General features: G+C 39.6%; 1 protein-coding gene and 1 pseudogene across 1 annotated transcript in view; one reads left to right on the top strand and one right to left on the bottom strand.

Moving 5' to 3' along the window:
* igdcc4 (immunoglobulin superfamily, DCC subclass, member 4) overlaps positions 1-20,736 on the bottom strand; it is a 55,446-nt gene that overhangs the window by 19,203 nt on the left and 15,507 nt on the right. The window contains exons 2-4 of the mRNA XM_085261267.1: positions 11,453-11,767; positions 6,081-6,222; positions 4,658-4,791 (exon numbers count right to left, since the gene is read on the bottom strand). Coding sequence (XP_085117393.1) covers positions 4,658-4,791; positions 6,081-6,222; positions 11,453-11,767 — 591 coding nt within the window. The remainder of the gene's footprint in view (positions 1-4,657; positions 4,792-6,080; positions 6,223-11,452; positions 11,768-20,736) is intronic.
* LOC146582962 (uncharacterized) lies at positions 17,033-20,164 on the top strand (annotated as a pseudogene).

The following is a 20,736-nucleotide window of genomic DNA, read 5'->3' as shown; positions in this document are numbered from 1 at the left end:
ATGGTTCTGTTATGGCCTCACACCCACATGTTCTAAACTAGAGGAGAGTGACAATCCAGCATCTTATCAATGCTCTGTTCAGAAGCCTGCATGTCTGCTGGCATGATGGTGCATCACTGCCAAAGGAACTGGAAGTTTGCACATGTAGAAAGGCACCATCTGTGCTGAAAGGTGTGGTTTTTATAGCAACATAATCAGACAATAATAAACCACATTCCTCTCCCAGAAGTCCAGTAACTGGTCTCCTCAGTTACCAGATGTTTATGGGCTGTGGTTAAAAGAAGAGGAGATGCTACACAATGATAAAGATGACCCTCTCCCAACTTTTTTGACATGTGTTGCTCTCTTTAAATTCAAAATGAGATTGAAAAAAAAAAAAATATATATATATATATATATTTTTTTTTTCTTAAATGGTACATACTCTCAGTTTAAGCATTTAATGTGTTTTCTACATTATTATTGAAGTGATGACCTCAATATCAAGCTGTAAAAACTCCATTATGGGTGTTGAACTGTTCTATTCATAGATGTGAAAACAAATTAAGTGATGGCATTAGACCTGACATCTGTTTCATGTAATGAATTGCAATAAGGACTTAAGTAGTCCCCTCCTGCGACAGAAGGCCACAGGAGGAAAGTATCTATGCATCTATGTCATTTTAAATGTGAGCATTCATTCATTTCTACAGCAAATTTTCAAAATGATCCCTACCTACTCAGTAAGGAGAGAAAATTGATTCTGTTCATCTGGATATATCATCTTCAGTTGGTGAAATGTTTCATCACTCATCACAGTGACTTCTTGACTCACTTTTAAGCTGTCTGCAAGTTTCTGTTACCTTATTAACAGTACATTTGACCAAAACTAGCACCACTGACTACGTTTTAGTCAATGGTGCCGTGCCTGACCTTCAGTGGTGCTAGTTTCAGTCATTATGCAAATGTAATAATTTAAAGGTTGGGGAAGCCTGCAGTCAGATGAGACAGAAGAAGTCACTTGGATGAATGAAAAAATCTTTCAAGGACTAAAAACGTTACCTCCAGATGAACAGAATCAACATTATGGGGTAGCCTTCTGACAGTTTTTGCTGTGGAGCATACAAACTTCCCAACAGATTAGCAGTGATTTAAGTTTAAACTTTGTTGTAATTATTCAATAACTTCCAATATGTTTTATCAGATAGGGAGAATGAGCCTTGATCAGCGACTGACATTATGAACAAAACATAGTGCCAGACACTTGGGAGACCAAGACCAATGCCAGGAGCCATATAGAAGTATATTATAGTCTGCAAACGATCACAGCATGAAAGCTTCTTTTTACTGTATATACTGGAAAAAATGTATTGTGAAGGTCAGGCAAGGCAAATGCATGCAATTTCATACACAACATAAGCTTAAAGTGCTTGACATTATACACAAAAGCTTAGTCTTAGACATCAGTTCAGAACAACCATTTTGCTTTGACCCACTGAAGATTAGTTACTGAAAATAATGAAGATAAAGTCAAAAAAACAAAAAAACAAAAAACAAGAATTATAAAACAGTCCCAAGAATAATAAAACAGCATTTATCTTCACATTTAAACATGCTTTTTGATTAGACTGTGCCAGTGCAGTAATGTTCTTTTCAACAAACATCACAGTGTTTTTTTTCCCCAGACTTCCTTGATTAGAGTTGTATAATTCAACAGAATTATACCAGACGCTGTGTTGGAGCGACAGGGTTGTTTTGAACGTCACTTGGAGTTAAGTTGAAAGAGGCATACGGAGCTACTACTGTACATGTCAGATGGATGAGCAGAGGTCAGTTTTTGGCAATGATTTAGCCAAGAACTGAGCTCTTGCCTTAAATCCAAGAATTCTTAATCTTTCAACACATGCGTAATATGCACTTCTAGGCAGATACTAGTTGCTTTCGAATATAGCGTTCCTGCAAGATCTTATTGCCCTACTCAGTGAGTTCAAGTTAGAGTGGCAGGGTGAGGATAAATATGTAATCAGCATGATCAGCTCAGTAAACAAATCTGAAAGCAAGCTACAATTGATTTCAAGTGGGCTGCAGTGCTGTTGCCTGTGTAGCTTTAATATCAGGACAAAATACATAATATGAAGAGTCAAGTTCAGAACATTTTACCTGAATCTAAGAAGTAATTTACTGACTATGCACCCAGCCTAGTTGGTTTGAAAACAGTTATTTGCCTTTTCAGAGTGGTGCAGGTTCTGATGTTGCATTACCTGCAAAGCAGTATCACCCTTCTAACTGGGTAATTCTGCTGAGAATGAGATTCTCACACTGCAAAATAACACTCGGGTCAGCTGGTATTAATGGAAAGTTCTAGAATCTACTTCAAGAGCAAAAGTATTCCAACCTTAGAAGATGTGCCTTGAATTTGAAATCGGTTTTGATCAACACATTTGTGTAAATATGCTGTATCTTCCAAGAAGATCATCAACTCATGCAGTTTCACAATGATGGAAGAGCACCTATCCAGACTACAAGTGAGTAGTTGCCTCCTCTCAGTACCGGGGATTCAAGTAAGACAGAGAAATATATTTACATTCCATTTAGAGAACTTAGAGAACAAGCATTTAAGAAAACATTAATGGTAAATGGCCTGTATTTGAATAGCGCTTTACTTGTCCCTAAGGACCCCAAAGCACAACCAGTCATCCACCCATTCACACACTGGTGATGGCAAGCTACATTGTAGCCACAGCCACCCTGGGGCGCACTGACCACTCCACTCAAAAAATGACCTCAATTATTTCAGAACTACAGCCATTTTATACAATTTTATGCAATTATCCATTTTCAGAGGCTCAAAATAGCTTCGTTGTAAACCGAAAAGATTTTTTTTAAAAGCTTTTCCAGTCAACGACCACCTGAAGATTACGACACATGAACATCACCAAATACTGTGTTTCTTCACTTGAGATGGTCTGCTTGGCCTTTACTGGAGCCACCTTCAGTTACTGCTTATTTGTGGGTCTTTCTGCATTAAGTCTCATATTTAATGACGGAGAAACCCCTGAGTTGCTTTGGCATTATGCTTTGGGTCATTATCCATTGTGAAGCACTGTTCTATCAGTTTGGCTTAATCTGAGCAGAGAGTATAGCCCTGTGCACTTCAGAATTCATCCTACTTCTTCCTTCAGCAGTCACATCATTAATAAACACTAATGACCCAATTCCACTGGCAGCCATGCATCCCCATGCTATAGCATTACCTACCACATATTTGGCAGATCCTGCGGTATGCTTCGGATCATTGGCTGCTCCTTTCCTTCTGCATACTTTTCCTTTCCCATCATTCTGGCACAGGTTATTTTTTTTCTGTCCAACCATAGTTTTGACTCTTTAAGATGTTTTTTTATGGCAAAGTCTAATCTGGCCATTATGTGCTTGAGTGTAATCAGTAGTTTGCACCTTGTTGTGAATCCAGTTTCATATCAACTCATTGTGAAACTGAGTTCTTGTCTGAAAGACCAGAACTGGGCTTTGCATTCCTCCAGATCATTGATTCGGCCTCTCTAAAGTTTTTAGAATCTTTCTGATAGGTTGATTTTGTTTGTTTTTACAATAGCGTTCCTCACTTGCACATCTCTCTGGACCTCATATTAGAATTACTGCTTCATTTCTCATGAAATAACAAAGTAACAGGCTACACCTGGCCATGAAATTGCTTGTCGGCATTAATTTTGAGCCTCTGAAAATGGAGGACTCTCTGCAATCAAATAATGATTATGACTCAAGTGAAGCTGTTCTTGTCAAACATATTATAGACTTAACTGTATCTGTGCTGCTTTCAAATTTACTGTGTGCATGTTAAACATGTTGGTAGGCAATCAGTATTGGTTAGGGCTCTCTGATTGGATTGACATATCTTGGCAGATTGGTAATTTTAAAAGTAGATCATGGTTCGAAAATAGGTTGGAAACATCGTGTAAAAAATTAATGCACAGAGCTATATGATGTGCAGTCTCTATTCACTGACATTAGTTGGTTTACTGTATATGTATAGTATCAGCTGTTCCTAGATTTAAAGTGATCACAGTCCTGAAATAATCAGAGTAAAAATATCATTTAGAAATGTATTTTCAACACCAACAGATGCACTGTACTTTCTTGTAATGCATTCCATTACAGTGTAAAGCTGCTGCCATAGAAAGTGCATCACTCGGATGTGTGACCTTCACTCTACAGATTGATGTTGGTGCAGTTTGAAACTAGAAGGCTGTTTGCTAATTCATCTGCTGAAGGTGACAAGTTTCTCTGTGATCACCTTGAGACATCAGCATGATGTACCATTATGATTTCTGAGCCTGTCATGTCAGAAGCCAATCATGTCCCAATATGCATATCCATTTCACACAAGCGTAAGCTGAAGACTTTAAATACATCAAATTGACTTTTGGGCAGAAAAAAGAAATGTAAAAAAATAATTATAATTAATATAATAATTCAAAATGTGCTTTAAAACTCACTACAGCTATAAACTCACATGACATGAAAACTCCTCAAGTGTCATTTTGTTAGCTGTAAATATATCCAATGAATTTTAAGCCAAAACTCATAAGAATGGAAAGATAGGAGTTCTCAGTGGTACCTGCCTGTCAATCCAAACACTATAAAGGACTGCAACAGGCCTTACCTGTGGTGACAGAGAGTCTGGCTTCATGACTGATGTCCTTCCCGGCAGAATTGGATGCAACACAGCGGTAGACACCCTCATCATCCTTGGTCACCTCCAGAATCTGGAGCACCCCATTAGGAAGGGAAATGAATCTGTTGCACACAATAAAAATAGAGACAGAGATGACAGAGAAAGAAGGATTTAGAAGGAATAGCAGAGAGAATGAAAGATAAGGTTATATAAATGGCTTAGTGCCCCATAGGATGAAGCATTCAGGTGATCAGCTTTGTAGGTTGCTGCTCCTGAGTCCCCATAAGACACCATCTTTGTTCAGGAGAAAGTACCTTTGTGTACAACCACTTTAGAGCTGAGTCAGACAACACAAAATAACTGCAATTCTAGAACTTTGGGATGTAAGCTTTTCATAGTATCACAAAATACCCCAAATGAAGGCTGTTTTAATGGCTACACTGTAATATGTGTAACATGTGTTTTGCATACAGAATCTCTCTGCACTGTTAATACTTCCCATATTTTATATCATTGCCTCTCCCTCCCCTACAGAGGTCATTACTTCAGACAGCCAAATCAGACCAGTGGAACCCAGGCAATATAAAGCCATCACACCACCTCTTATAGCTGTTATCATAGGCTATTAATCTGACCATAATGTGACCAGCGGTAGTCTGTTCATGAAGGATAAAAGAGCAGGCGAGTGTAAAGGAGATAAGAAGAGGAGACAAGGAGAATAATAAGAGGTACCAGAAAACAAAGGATCCAAAAAGAAAGCGGTAATAAGAGAAAGCATCATTTATAATGAGAAAATTTGGATAGATAAATAACATTAAACACACATATTATGAAAGAGAAAAGCTAGTGATGCTTGAACCATTTTTTGGTTGATTTTAGTTTAACGACATTATTAGAGCCTGAGGTGGAAGAGCCATGTCCCACCAATAAGACCTTATGAGGAGCAAGCTGGTTGTGGGTCAAGCAAGGCTACAGCAGCCATTAACACTTTGCCTGACGTAATAAGGCTGGAAACAAATTCCAGGGTCAGGAGAAATGTCGATATTGTTAAGTGATCCATTAAATGGGAATATATGTGTGAGAAAACTGGGAGAGAGACTGTTCAAGGATGTGGCTATCATGATGTGGCTGTTCCTTTATGATTACCATACCATTCTGCATTTCCATTAAAAACTGAAGCAGCTACATTCAGGGACAAACAAAATTCGCATTCTTGTTTTGAACAAAAGACTGACATGTCTTTAGTAACTAGCAGCAACATCCAAACTCAAAGAATTCAAATGGAGGGCAACATCCAAACACTCTTGTACACAGTTATAGTGAGTAAATCAATATGAAATCATATACAAAATGCAGATCATTGGGAATATTTAACATACAATAAAAAGCCAAAGCAGAACTCCATAGTTACCTTGTTCCCTCAGGAATCGCTACTTCATCTTTTTCCCAGGTAATAACAGGGGTTGGTATTCCTTCAATTTGGCATTCAAAGCGGGCAGCCCCTCCTGTGGGCACTTTTTGTGGAGATGGCTCCAGACGGAACTTCGACAGACCTGCAGGTACAGTAATGATATAGTTCAGAGGGTTATTGATCAAAGCGTCTGCCCACACCTGGTATTACATCTGGCCATGGTCCACAATTTCTCCAGCATATCTTCAGCATACCTAGTGCACTTATCCATGGCTGCAAAACCAGTGCAAGGGATCTACACACTCGATAGCTCACACTTGATAGCTCAAGTCGTAACTTAATACAAACAGTACTAACCTCATCATTTATTCTACTTACAGCTTTGTTCAGACAACCCAGTGAATGTGAATTGTACGTGAATGTCACTTCTGCAGTCTGTATTTAAGACTTCCAGTGTTTGTATTACACCCATTGTAGGGCTTTCAGTGGTGCTGTTTTAATTTTTGTAATTTGATTAAAGACTTGTTGAGGCCGTTTAAATGCCCTTGAATGTCCTGATTAGGAGAAATTTAGGGACTTAATCAGGCTTGGCTCTATTTGTCTGTCCAGGTCGACTCTTGGCAGGACTCCAGTTTTCAGTCTTTATACAATCACAGACACGGGAATGCTTCCCTCTGAATGTAAAGCTGAGCACCAGGGGGCAGCAGTGAGTACCGTCTGAGGGCCTCTAACCTCTGACCCCAACAGGCTGTTGGAAGAGAGAACAAAACAGACTGGCTGTCCCAGCCTCTTAGTTTGTAGCCCTGACTGAGAAGTAGGGGAGTGGGGGTGGATCAAAGGAAAGTGCAGAGAAAGAAGTCGGGGAAGGCAACTCTAAGAGGAGAAAAGTAAGAAACAAAGAAATAAGCACAAGGGACAATAAAAATGCCCAAAACATAAAATGGCTAGAAAATCCAGTGTGTAATTACATTAACCACATAATAGGCTGTAAAAATTTACTGTAATATCATAATAATATCATATGTGTTTCTTTGAATGTTAAATAAGCAGAGGCATCTAATCAGCCAGTCTTTCTGGTTTACATAAAACACTTTCTCCTTGTGGAACTAATTGCCAAACTGGATTTGCACAGCCTCAAAACATGTAAACATCACCCAAAAGTGTCACAAACATAAATGTGTGAATGTGTGAAACAGCAGCTATTAATAAAGTTTTCTGAAATATTCTGAAGATAGACGTCCTACATTTATCCCCTCCACTGTGTATTTAAAAATAGAATTTCTGCTACTTATCACATGAAAGGCAAATGCCAGGCCATCTAATAAATATTAAGAAATTAAATTCAAACCCCAAAATTTCGACATGACAGGTCTATTGTTGTGTTCAGTAGATTCATTAAATTATCTAGGAATAACAAAGGTCTTCGTACAAACCCAAATTAAACTATTTAGTAGACTAGATGGATTTTAGCATTGTAACCTTTCCAGTATCAGTTGAGAAACATAAGTTAACATAAGTCTGCTAACTAAATGTAGAGAAATGACCAAAATCACTAAGCTTAAACCATAGCCATAGCTGCAGCCAATCACATGGTAGGCTCAAGATTTGTAAACTCACACCATCCTGATTTTTTGTACAAGATTTTCTCCAAACCACTGTAAGCTGAGGAGGAGACACTGGACAGGCTATCCAAAATCACCCTAGGCCCTATCACTCCAACTGTTAGTCATGTCAACAAACTGTCCATCTGTGTTTTCCCACTGTGCTGAGGGAACAAAGTTTCTCAATGAGTACACACAGGCTGACAGAGATGCTTGGTCATAGTAGCAAAATGGATTTGATTCATTTCAGAAAATCTCACACTGACTGTTGCGTAGCAAGTCATGGAAGAGCCGTTGATGATTAACCTCTGCCACTTCCAGCCATTACAGCATGATTCTCTCATGTAAACACACACAACCTGTAACACTGCCAGACAGCCTGATAGGATGACACGCTCAATGAGCGTGCGTGGGTGTGTGTACATTTGTAAATTTAAGTGCCGGTGTGCCCTGCTACTTGTTCTCTAATGCCTGCACACGGACAGCTTATGATTACATTTCTGAAGCACTGTATGCAGCCATGTTCACAAGTGTATGTGTGCACAGGAGGGTTTCTGCAGAGCGGTGAACAACAGCTGATAAGCGAATGTGCATTAGCCATTCAACATTAATGCAAAGGGGGGGGGGAGACGAGTGTTTAGAGACGACACTTTACTCATGCTGGGATCGAACAATGGCGACTTGCTGGGCTTCTACGTCCATTGTGTCAGAGTATATTCATATTAGCCTTTTTTCCCCAGAGCTCCATGAGTGTCCTGACACCTGTGATGAAATTCCAAGGCAGATCCATCCAGTTACATACAGATCACAGAGTCAGATGCTGCGGAGTTAACACTGAAAGGACTTGTCCTGACACACTGGGAAATTTTTCATTGTAACGTTCCCAGCTAAAGGTGGTATACCAAATCATAGGGTCGAAATATGACCAATTGTTTCCTAGCAACAAAGTCTTTCTATATAAGTAACATTTTCAGGCAAATCCTTGGGCATTGCTCTATGTAAACTTTAACCCCTCAATGTGCGTGGTAAAAATAGAGAAAAAAAATCTCACATTTCTTTGCTCTCTCACTCTCATTTATCTCATCTCAGTACTTGGCTTTTTTTTTTTGTCACTGCTGCTGGTGATTTTACCCCAACTCTGTCTTTGTCCATCCCTCTATCCCTGCCCTACCCTTTGGCCCCAGAGCTATCAGATTGCAGTATTTTCCTCCTCCCCTTGTGAAACCAGATAATTCAACCTGTGACCTGTGTGCTTCCCAACTTTAAATCTGATTACCACAACTCAACAAGCATGCCACCCTTCCTGCTTCAACAGATATTTGCAATAGCTGCTGTAAAACATGTGCATTTCTGTCTGTTTTAACAAATAGGCAGAAATGTCCTTCAACCTCTCTGATAAATGAAGAAGTCTGTGTATTTGTACGTGTGAGTATTCTTTGTCCGTTGCAACAGCTGTCCATCTGATCCACTTCAGACTTGGTGGGTGCATTGAGGGACAATAGTAAGTGCTGTGTTGTGTTTGAAGTCGTTTGGGGCTTTCCTGTTCTGCAACATCATCTATGAAATGGCCATAGATAGGTCACCTGACATGTGATCTCAGAGATGAGATGATGTCAGACTTCTCTTTGACGCTTTTGAAGTTTAGATAGCATTATTTGCTCCAAAGAAAACTCAAATGACGGTGTTATCTACTTTTGCTGATTCTAACATGCCTTTGAAAGCAGGTACTGCACTAGTAGTGACAAAAGGAAGCCCTTTACAGTATTTCTGCAATGACTTTCATTAAGTAGAAGCCTTTCAATGTAGAGTTCTTGTTGTAATGCTAGATGTCTTTGAACTAGTATTTCTTATCGAGCTTTGAAAAGCTATTCTCCACATTCTCTTTCACTGCTCATATTGGCATGGGGTGTCTGCATTAATACCGAGTCGACTTATGATAAGACACCTTTTAAAACCATGCAATTACAGGCAGGAAAAATACTAAATACGAAAAACATTCATAGACATTATCCACAACTGAAGCCTGCAACAAGACATAAAATTGTGTGTGTTTTTTTTCCTTGTTAAGACATCAACTGTTTTTTGAAATGGGTTGCAGAAGCTAGAGTTAGAAAATATTGACATTCCCCGCAGAAGTCTCATAATAAGAAAGGTTAATTGCTCAAATTAAGACAAAAAGCAGCTTTTTTAACCATCATCATAATTTACCTGTGAATGGATTTGAAAAATGTGATTTGCACTCAGTATGCTGCCTCTGTCATTTAAAGAAGACGGAATTAGAGGCTGATTTGTATGTGACATTGATTTGTATGTACAGAGAAGGAAATCTCTTTTACTGTGTCTGCCTTAACAACACACATCATATATTTCGGCAGGAACGCCGAAGCAGCTGGTTTTCTTAATGTTTTTTCACAGATGCAGTCTCAGCTACAGTCAGTTTTTCAGTGTCATTCCTACCAATGTAGGCCCGTACTGTAAGATCTAAGAATATCCACTCAATGTTAGTGCTGAGGCATTTCGGCTTCATCCTCCTTCCCAGTGGTCACATCTATCTCATAGCCTCTCGCAAGTAATTTAATAAAGACACCACACACCTATACACACATGCGTGCAAACTGAAGGTCATTCTTAATGGTCTCAGAAGCCTTTCCTTTCACCATCATCACAAACTCTCTTCAGCCTTGTCTGCCTTCCCACCATTCATCCAACATACCCCCTCCCTTCCCTTTAGTCCTCATTGTCTGTCAAACAAGAGATCCTTATAAATAGGCATGTGACAGCTGACAAAAGAAGGGGCATCCACAGAGGATACTGTCTCATTTTATACAAAGCTAATGGCTAAATAAAGACTACCACTTAGGAGAGTGAGAGAAAGAGGCCTCTTTGGAGGGGCGATTAAAAACTACAGCCTGTACTCTCATTTTTCATACCCCCATATTTCTCTTCTTCCTTTTTTTATTTCCATCCTTTCCCCCTCATTTACTCTGTTGCAGAGTATACCTCATCCCAAGACACTTGTTACTTCCTATCTGAGGCCGAAGAGAAGCAAGTCAATGCCCATCCATGCAAAAGAAATTCCCTTGATAAAACAGAAAAATTCAGTTGCTATTCTTCAATATCCATGTATTCTACAGCAAGCAGATGCATAAAGGATACCAATATTCTTATTTTGTTTTATTGAATATACTGCAGCATTAAACATGTTGACCATTCAAACACTCGCAGACAAACAACAACACTTGTGTAATCATTTCACCATTTCTCAGGTATAGTCAGAAGTGGTCAGACATGTGCATGCCTTTGTGAGACTGTGCTGTCACATAATTAGGATGATTTTGAAGCTACAATAGGTCATGTTGGTTTAGAATAAAGACTGGAAACAGATGTCACTACAATTCACTAATTAATACTCAGGTAAGAAGTAAATCTTGGCATAAATGAGCAAAATTTCACAAGAGTCTTTTTTTAGCACGCTGCAGTGTGTCATTAAATCAGTCTGAGAAGAAACTCGACTTCTGCATCTTTGCTTGTCTCTGATTTCAGTCTTTAGAATATCTAGGATGTGACAGACACTATGGCTAATATATTTTTTAATCAAAATAGTCTTACTGGTAAGAAAAAGTAAACTATTAACAAACTTTCTACAAAATGTACAGACACAGAGATCACAATTCTCTCACAATGTACCAAATGAAAATTCTGAGTCTTCAGCAAACTTAACTATCTTAACTAACTTGACCATAGCCCTTAAAAGTAACCAGGGATACCTACTTGCTAGGAGCACATTCACAGTCCGGCTCATCAGCGCTCCAAGGCTGCTGCCAGTCACACAGCTGTAAGCCCCCGCCACACCATGGGGAGACTGGCCATCCCTAGACGTTGGCATCAGGAGAACGGATCCATTGACCAAATACTGAAGGTAGTCATTCCCCTCTGGAAGTAGTGGCTGTCCATCCTTTAGCCAGGAGACATTGAAGGGTGTATCACTGGCCCCCAGATTGCAGTCCAGCAAGAGGGGCAAACCTGGTTCCAACACTACATGGCTGGGTCCAGCGCCGCAGCTCAGCTCCACGGAAACCAGCTTTTCTATGCAGAACAAAGGAAGACAAGGTTGTTAACTTTGCTCTGTACTTTTAGTAAACCTCAATGTGTTTTTATTCTAATAAATAAATGGCATTCTTGTATTTTTATTGCTCTGTGAACATCATCACAGCTATGCTATGAACAACATTAACTATACTCACTGATCTGATTAGTTTTACTTTCTAAAAAGGCAAAGTCGTTTTATAGCGTAGTCCCTCACCATAACTTCAAAAGAGTTGATAGCACTGGCAGCACAGATGGAGTAGGGTAGTGCATACCAGAAGTAGGGTGTTTTGGGGACAGAGAGAAGCCCAGAGGAGGAGGGGGAGAAACTCTGCAAATGAAATGGGCGCATAGGGCATGAAGGGATTTGTATGTCAGCAGCAGGACATTAAAGTCAGTGAGAGAGGGGAAGTCCTGGAGTGAGAGGTCAGAGTGAGCAGCTGAATGCTGTATAAACTGTAGTCAAAGGAATGTTAAATGATGATAAATTTTCCATGCAAAACAAATTGTCATGAAACAATGATTTAATGTGAAACACTACATACTTATCAGAGAAAAGCTTCAGATAACGGTGAAAGTAAATAAATATTCTCATAGAACATTTTTCCCCCTCCATTGTGCATCAGCATGGTTTACTTTATGGCCTTTCTTTATTGCCTCACCCCACCACCTCCAGCACCATCCACTCACCCAACACACCACCTCATTATAGAGAAAGGAGGGGAGAGGGTAGGCACAAAAACCTGTCCTTTGAAATACTTGTATAAATAACAAGATCAAGACAAAAAAAACAAAACAGAAAAGCTATCTAAGGAGAAAAAGAATTAAAGAGACGAAGGTCAAGAGATCTGGAGATGGAAGATTCAAGGAATATCAGCTTTTGCAAGAAATTATAGCACATAATTATCATTTATGAGGTAGACGGAGTGCATTAGAAACATACAGAGAAAACCAAAAAATGCAAGGGTCAATAATGCTGAAACACATTGCTTCCGTGAAGAAGTAGCAAGATGACATTTATGTCTTCAGTAGAGCAATACTGCACAGCATTTAGTGGAGCAAGTGAAACTTCCATAGTAGTATAAGTATCCAAAATGGTCACATTTAAACATGTTTTGTTCTTTTTTTTTAATTGCTTGTTTTTAATAATTGAAAAGAAAAGAGAACATACATATTCACAAACCAACCACAAAAAAGCCTAATAAAATTAAACAGCATTCATCATCTTACTACAGGAGCACCTGTCAGGCTGTATTGGAAGTCAATGAGTTGGAAGCAGGAAAAATGGACAAGCAGAAGGATCTGAGAGATTTCGATAAGGACTAGATTGTGATGGCTAGGTCACTAAGTTGACTGTTGCATACTAGTTTACTAGGGCAGCAGTAGTTGTTGATCATTAAAAATGTGACAGACATTTTAAGTTTAACGATTTTATTGCTGCATGTAATTACATTTTTCATGTCAAGCCATTGTTCCATCCCTACAGTCAATATCACATAACCCCATGAAGGAAGATGTATATACAGCTCAGAGACAAAGGGACCAAACGCCACAAGTGCATACAGGTCTTTGTCTGGGTGTTAGGTAAAATGTTGGCAAATTAAACATTTTTCCATTTAAAAAAAATAAAGACTTAAGAGTCAGTAACTGACAAATATGACAAATTTGCGAGATGTCATATTTTGAACAATATCAATATATAAAATGAAGAATAAATAAATAAATAAATATCGAAACATCAATTTTGAATCATGGCTATAAATAATTTAATATCCAATGGGTTGCTTGATGAAGTGTCTCCATGACATGATGGTGCTCACCCGTGCTCACTTAGTCTTTTTATCATTGGAAGAGTGTTGTCTGCATGTCTATTTTCTAAACTTTCTAGACTGTAAGCATTTTTATAGTGGTTTTTATGGTTATTTCAGTAACTTGATCGATAATCAGCAGACACTCAGTCACTTGGGAAGAGTAAAAAAAAAATTGCCTGACTGTTAAAGTACACAACATTCCCAAAAATGCATAAATAAAACAAAAGTAGCATGCGCACTCTAAACATCAACAAATGTGTGCACTGTGAACACAGTGCCTTAGGCAATGTTAATGCAAAGTTTGATCAAGACTGATCCACTTCTCTATCAGAAGGTGGGGACCATACAAACATAAATACATATACTGTGATCATTACAGTACGATGGCTACTTTTATTTGAGTCATTCTCTTTTGAATGGCAAATGGTAAATGAACTGGTTCTTATATAGTGCTTTCCTACTCTATCTCAGCACTCAAAGCATTTTGCTCAACTTGCCGCGTTCACTGATTCACACCTATTCACACAAGCATTTTTTCTAAGCTCTGTCTATGTAAGTGGTTTCAAACTAGCAAATGAATATATAAATGAATGCTATAAATAAATATTTATGTTTACATTTTTATCCAGACACATGACTTAATGTATGTCTTGATGTAATTTCATATAATTTAAACATCTTCTCTGCAGATCTTATTACCACGCTTTGTGAATTCATCTTAAAAGACTCTCTGTCCCTCACTCACACACAGTCAGGTTTCTTTCAGCTTGTCTTTCTCTGCTGTTGGATTAATTAAGTTAATGGGAGATGGAATTTTTCTTTGATTAAATGAGGCCTGAACCCCCACAGACACTTCCTGATGAAGAGGCTGGGTAATGCTGAGAAAGGTTGTTGCACAGCACTCTGATACACACACATCTGCCATTGAGACGACATTAACATGCATGCACAACCATGCACCCAAAACACATGCAGGAACCACATGCAAACAACTCAAAAAGATCAACATATTGTTGTGTGTCGTGCACTCACATGTGTGCAAGTCAGCATGCACAGTCACAGATCACCTCCGTGGCCCCTTGCTTTCCCTATCCCATTTCAACTAATTAGGTCTCATTAAGTCATTAAAATGTTAGCAACCATTTCCCAGCTCACCGCCAATGGTTTCACTTGGTGCAAGGTGAGGATGTTTCAGATATAGATGTTCAGATATTATCCCACTGGTCCCTAAAAAATGGATTTGAGGTATGATGAGGAATATGCAAGAAAGAAAGGAAATTCATTTTAAAAATGTTTAGCTATCTTTAACATTTTAAAACATTTTGTATCATAAAATTATTTCAATAGCTGCCTAATCTCAAAAGGTAGCTGTAGCAATTGCATAACAAAGAATTAGCATGACCTACTATCCTTTAAAGAAGTAGGCACAGTAAACAGTTATTCTATATTTCAAAAAAATGATATTTCATATGGGAATAAAACAACACAGTTGCACTAGAAACCTCATCATGTCCTAGATATGTGCCCATGTGTCATAAACACAGACAAACTAACATGTATTTGCCCCACAACACACTCACACATGTATGCGCTTCTGCTCAGTAACTCAGTAACTGTGTGTGTCTCATGAGGACACAATGTAGTGAGGAGGGGGGGGGGGATCTGTGAAGTGGCCATTCTGCCATTTTACTGTACAAGTGGGAGCTGTTGGAAAGAACAGGGTGCACTCTGGGATATAGTAGCGGCTGTGCAGTCTCGCTGAGCTGTAGTGAATGGATTGTGATGGCAACAAGCCAAGATGTTCATAGCTAAATGGAGAGAGGACAACAGTTTGAGAGGGAATGAAACTGAGACAGATAAATGAGACAAACACGGTGAAAAGAAATAGTGATGCAAACTATTGGCCATAAATGATACACTGCCCTTTTGACACCACGCCTGAATTTTGTATGCCTTTTTAATTGCAACAGCAAGATACTGTAATTTGGATAATGTGACATAAAGTGTCACTACGATAAACAGAGAAATTGCTAGGCTAAAGGCTGATTTGTAATCCTGTTAAGAATCAGATGCACAAAGAAGAAAGAAGAGAAACGAGAGACACACTGACAAAGACTATCATTCAGTGAGAGAAAAGAAATAAAAGGCAGAGGAAATGGAGACGTTAGAAGGGCAGTCCACAGTATTTATCCCATTGGCCCATTTCTGTTAATGGATCACCTATTCACAAAATGTTTGGAAGAACAGAAGGAGAAAGCATGAAAGCAACAGGGGGAGGAGAGTGACCCAACACTCCGAATATTTCACTCAGCCCAGCTCACTGTCAACAGAGACTGGACACCCAATGACCCTGAGGCCGCAGCTCAGGTTTCCACAGCTTCTAAATTCAAGCTACACAATACCCAAGGCTGTTCAGGAACTCAGAGATACCAACAAAGAGACTGGAATGAAAATGAACAAAATAATGCTGCGTGTATAATGCTGTCCATATCCAAACACCTGTTATATTACACTTGTCTTTATGGAATAGTAACAAACCCTAAGCTCTATGTACAGGTCTTTGCTTTGGTGTTAAGCCAATAAACAATAACTGTCAGGAAAATTATAATTACATGATTATTAAATAAATAAATAAATATGCATTGTAACATTAATTTATTCATTCTTTTACTTGTAAGATGTGATCAGGCTTAATGTAAACAGATTTTCTGATTTTGTCCAGTCATCCATTCATTTTCTTTTGCTTATCTGGGGCTGCGTATCAGGGGCAGGAGCCTATGCAAGGATTCCCAGGCTTCTCTCTCCCCAACCGCCTCCTCCAGCTTCTACAGCGGAACACAGAGGCAATCCCAGGCCAGTGAGAGATATAATCTCTCCAGCGTGTCCTCGGTTTTCATCTGGAGGGACATCTCCAAAAACACCTCACATAGGAGGCATCTTTGCCAGATGCCCAAACTGGCTCATTTCCATGTGGGGGAGTAGTGGCTCTATGCTGAGCCCTTCTCACTTGGCTGAACTCCTCACCCTATGTCTAAAGGCCAGACAGCCTTTGGAGAAAGCCCATTTCCACCACTTGTATCTGCAAGTGGTGACATCTAGGGATGTAGATGAATGAATGAAATAAACAACAGATGAACTAGAGGCGTACCTCAAAAACAGGAATGGTTTTATATATGGAGGCCACTGACATTTTCCCCTCCTCATTCTTTCTGGGGTTTTTTTTGTTTTGTTTTGTTTTTTAACCTAGGGTGCAAAGAAAATGATAAAATCAAAAGAATTCAGTGACATCATGAAAAAATTCCAAGTGAGATTCCTGACATAAAATCTTTGAAGGGACTTCAACACATTTGGGGATCTAAGAACTCATAAACTTAAACCTTAAAGTCACACGGACTAAAGTCTTTAGTAACCATAGATAGTAACCGTAACCAGCTTTAGAATGAAGTCATTGATCATGTGTCCATATGGACTGAGACACTTGCTGGAGTGCATTTCCAGAGTAGCACTCCTTTCACAATCTGCCGAAATTACTGAAATTATAAAACAGTATTGGTTGGAGCTACTTAGTTTTGCAAAGTCTTTCCCTGAAACTAACCCCGAAAATTTTTTGTTCCACTTCCAACGTGCAACTTCCAAAGCCTTTTTTAATTTTTAATCAGATCGATCAGTATTTTCCCATACTTATGTGCCTGACATTTTAGAATCTGGTATAAAAATCTTCTTAAGATTGCATCTTTCAGTGAACATCTGAATATTTTAAATATCTGCATTTACTGTTTTCAGACACATTCTCAGCCCAATAATACCTTATTTCAATATAATGGAAAATGAAAAAGTAAAGCTTCTTCTTCATCATCAATCAAACACAACAAAAAATGTTATTTCAATGTTGGTTTTAAAAATAAGTCTAACGTGAAGTTATCAGGAATAAAGACAATATTAGGGCATCACTTAAAATAATAAAACTTTACTATTGATTTTTATTTGGGTAAATTGTCTGGTGTACTAACGTTATATTTTCTCAAATGGTCTTCTTACAGAGACCAATTTTTTCAGAGGCAAGACGTGGATGACAGAGACAAATGATGTGCTTCCAGCACAGGTTCCATCCGAGGCAGGGAGCTTTAAAGAAGATGCTTTCCCATTTGGCGCCTTCCACTGAAGAAAAAGTGGTCAGAAAAAGTCAAAAGAAATGTGTCTGTGAAGGTTCTCAGTCATCCAGGTCATCGTAGTCAAAGGAGCTTGCAAAGAAAAGCGTCTGGACTTCTTTAAGTTGCTTGAAGACGTTTCACCTCTCATCCGAGAAGCTTCTTCAGTTCTAAGGTCAAATGGCGGAGAGTCCCAGATTTAAACCCAGTGGGAGTATTCCCCCAAAGAGGGACAAAAGGACCCCCTGATGATCCTCTACCTAATCACATGAGCCAAGGTGTGAAAACGGGTGCGGGTCCCAATCAGCCAGGGTTTCGGGTGAGCTTATTGTGAAACCTGGCCCCACCTTATCATGCGATTTCCCGAGGTCAGATGGCCCAGGATGTGAGTGGGCGTTAAGGCGTCTGGGGAGGGAACTCAAAACCGGATTATAGATGGCAGAGAGTTGGTGTCGTAAACCCCCGCCTCTGTTCAACGATGGTCGCTCACAGTGGACATAGATGGTTTCTTTCACTCCTCTTTCAAACCATCTGTCCTCTCTGTCCAAAATGTGAACATTGGCATCCTCGAAAGAGTGAACTTGCAGATGAACTGCTGAGTCTTGTCCCGTGGAGGTGGCTCTTCTATGTTGTGCCATGCGCTTGAAAAGTGGCTGTTTGGTCTCTCCGATGTAGAGGTCTGGGCATTCCATGCTGCACTGTACAGCATACACCACATTGTTAAGTCTGTATTTTGGAGTTTTGTCTTTCCGGTGAACCAGTTTTTGTCTGAGTGTGTTGCTGGGTCTGAAGTAAACTGGGATGTCGTGCTTGGAGAAAACTCTCCGGAGTTTCTCTAATACACCGGCTACATAGGGGATGACAATGTTGTTGCGTCTGTCTTTCTTATCCTCCCTCGCTGGTGTCTGATCTTCTTTTCTGTGCATCTTTGCTGACTTTATGAACGCCCAATTAGGATAACCGCATGTTTTAAGTGCTTCCTTTACATGTGTGTGTTCCTTCTTTTTCCCTTCAGGCTTAGAGGGAACATGTTCTGCCCGGTGGTGTAGGGTCCTGATTACCCCAAGTTTGTGTTCCAGAGGGTGATGGGAGTCAAAGAGGTGGTACTGGTCCGTGTGTGTGGGCTTACGGTAAACTTCAATGTTGAGTTTGCCATTCTCTTCAATGTGCACGGCGCAGTCCAGGAAAGGCAAACAGTTTGTGTCTTTGTGTCTTCCCTGGTGAACTTGATGTTTTTATCCACAGCGTTAATGTGTGCAGTGACGGATTCCACTTCTTGTGTCTTGATTTTGACCCAGGTGTCGTCTACATATCTCTACCAGTGGCTGGGTACTCTCCCTTTAAAAGAGCCAAGAGCCCTCCTTTCCACTTCCTCCATGTAAAGGTTGGCTACAATAGGTGACACGGGGGAGCCCATGGCACAGCCATGTTTTTGTCTGTAGAAGCCTTCGTTGTATTTGAAATATGTAGTGGTGAGGCAGAGGTCTAACAGTGTGCAGATCTGTTCGGGTGTGAAGTTGGTCCTGTCTTCTAAGGAGCTGTCTTCTTGTAGTTGTTTTCTGACAGTCTCCACTGCGTCCGTGGTGGGTATGCAAGTGAAGAGAGAGACTACATCAAAGGACACCATGGTTTCATCTGGGTCCACGGTAAGTTTCTGTACCTTGTCGGTGAAGTCGGTGGAGTTCTTGATGTGAAATGTGTCAATAAAAGAAACATCAGCGGAAGGATATCCTCCCATGCATCCAACACCACCTCCCAGTGATGCAAGACTGGGAAGGCCATCCAAACACACAGGGTGTCTGCAGTGAGGGCTCAGCAATGCAGTAATGTGACAACTAATGAAGTCAAGAAAATACCAGAAATCCGTCAGCCGATACCACCACCAAACAAAGAAACTGGAGATATATGCATTTTTTTTTCTCTGCCCGTTCTGTTGGTTTTTGTCTTTTGCCCTTCTCCCCCGTCCCTCTTCTCAGCTGTTTCTCTTTCCCTCTTTCTTTCTCCCCTTCTTTCCCCCAGTCAAGTCTGTCCTGTATTCAGTAAGTGAAAATAAAATAAACAATAAAAGGTGAATCAAATGGACCATTACGGCAAGGCTGGGATGGTCAGTTTGGTAAAGTAAATCCGTTGGGCATCTTTCTTTGCCTTTAGACAACAATTCTGATGGCAAAAGAGCCAAACGGGACAGGCCAAAAAAAAAAAAAAGAAAAAAAAAAAAGAAAAAAAAAAAAAAAGAAACTGGAGAAAGGCAGAAAGGGGAGTATTACCTGTTAACACTGAAAAAAAGCAGACATAAAAAGGTTCTATAGAAAGACAGAGTAAAAGTTAAACCAATACAACAACAAACTGCTCAGGGTACAGCCTTGAGCAGGTCAGTTTTTGGAGCACCAGATATACCTGCTGAAAACCTATACCAACATTTTTCACATCTTCAGTAACAGGACTCAGTGCATTAAATCTGACGGTCTATGTTCTGACTTTGTTACAGTGCACAACGGAGTGCCACAGGGTTCTGTATTAGGTCCCCTTCTATTTATCATTTACGTAAACAATCTTAGTCTACATGTGCCAGATGCAAACTTGCACTTCTATGCTGATGATGCAGTTATTTATAGCTGTGGTTCAACTCTTGTCCAAGCCATCGACTCCTTGCAGAAATCCTTTTTTGCTGTCCAGCACTCATTACTTCAGCATAAACTTGTTCTCAACGCAGACAAAACAAAGCTCATGTTGTTTTCTAAATCAAGGAGACGAGCCCAAACAATCCCATCAGTAACCACTCTTGAAGGTAATAAAATAGAGTTGGTTCACACCTATAAATATCTGGGAATCCTAATTGATGACTCGCTTACCTTCAAACCACATGTAGAGAATCTTGTGAAAAACCTGAAGTTAAAACGGAGATTTTATTTTCAAAATAAGTTGTGTTTCTCTTTTAATACAAAGAAGCGGCTTGTTGCTGCAACATTCTTGCCTGTGCTGGATTATGGTGATATTCTATATATGAATG

Source organism: Mchenga conophoros, linkage group LG1, assembly GCF_057382185.1.
Source record: "Mchenga conophoros isolate Kocher_MC1m ecotype Shallow Benthic linkage group LG1, M_conophoros_male_GT1.1, whole genome shotgun sequence".
Lineage (NCBI taxonomy): Eukaryota > Metazoa > Chordata > Actinopteri > Cichliformes > Cichlidae > Mchenga > Mchenga conophoros.
The sequence above is the reverse complement of the archived record's forward strand: the minus strand, read 5'-3'. Positions and strand labels throughout refer to the sequence as shown.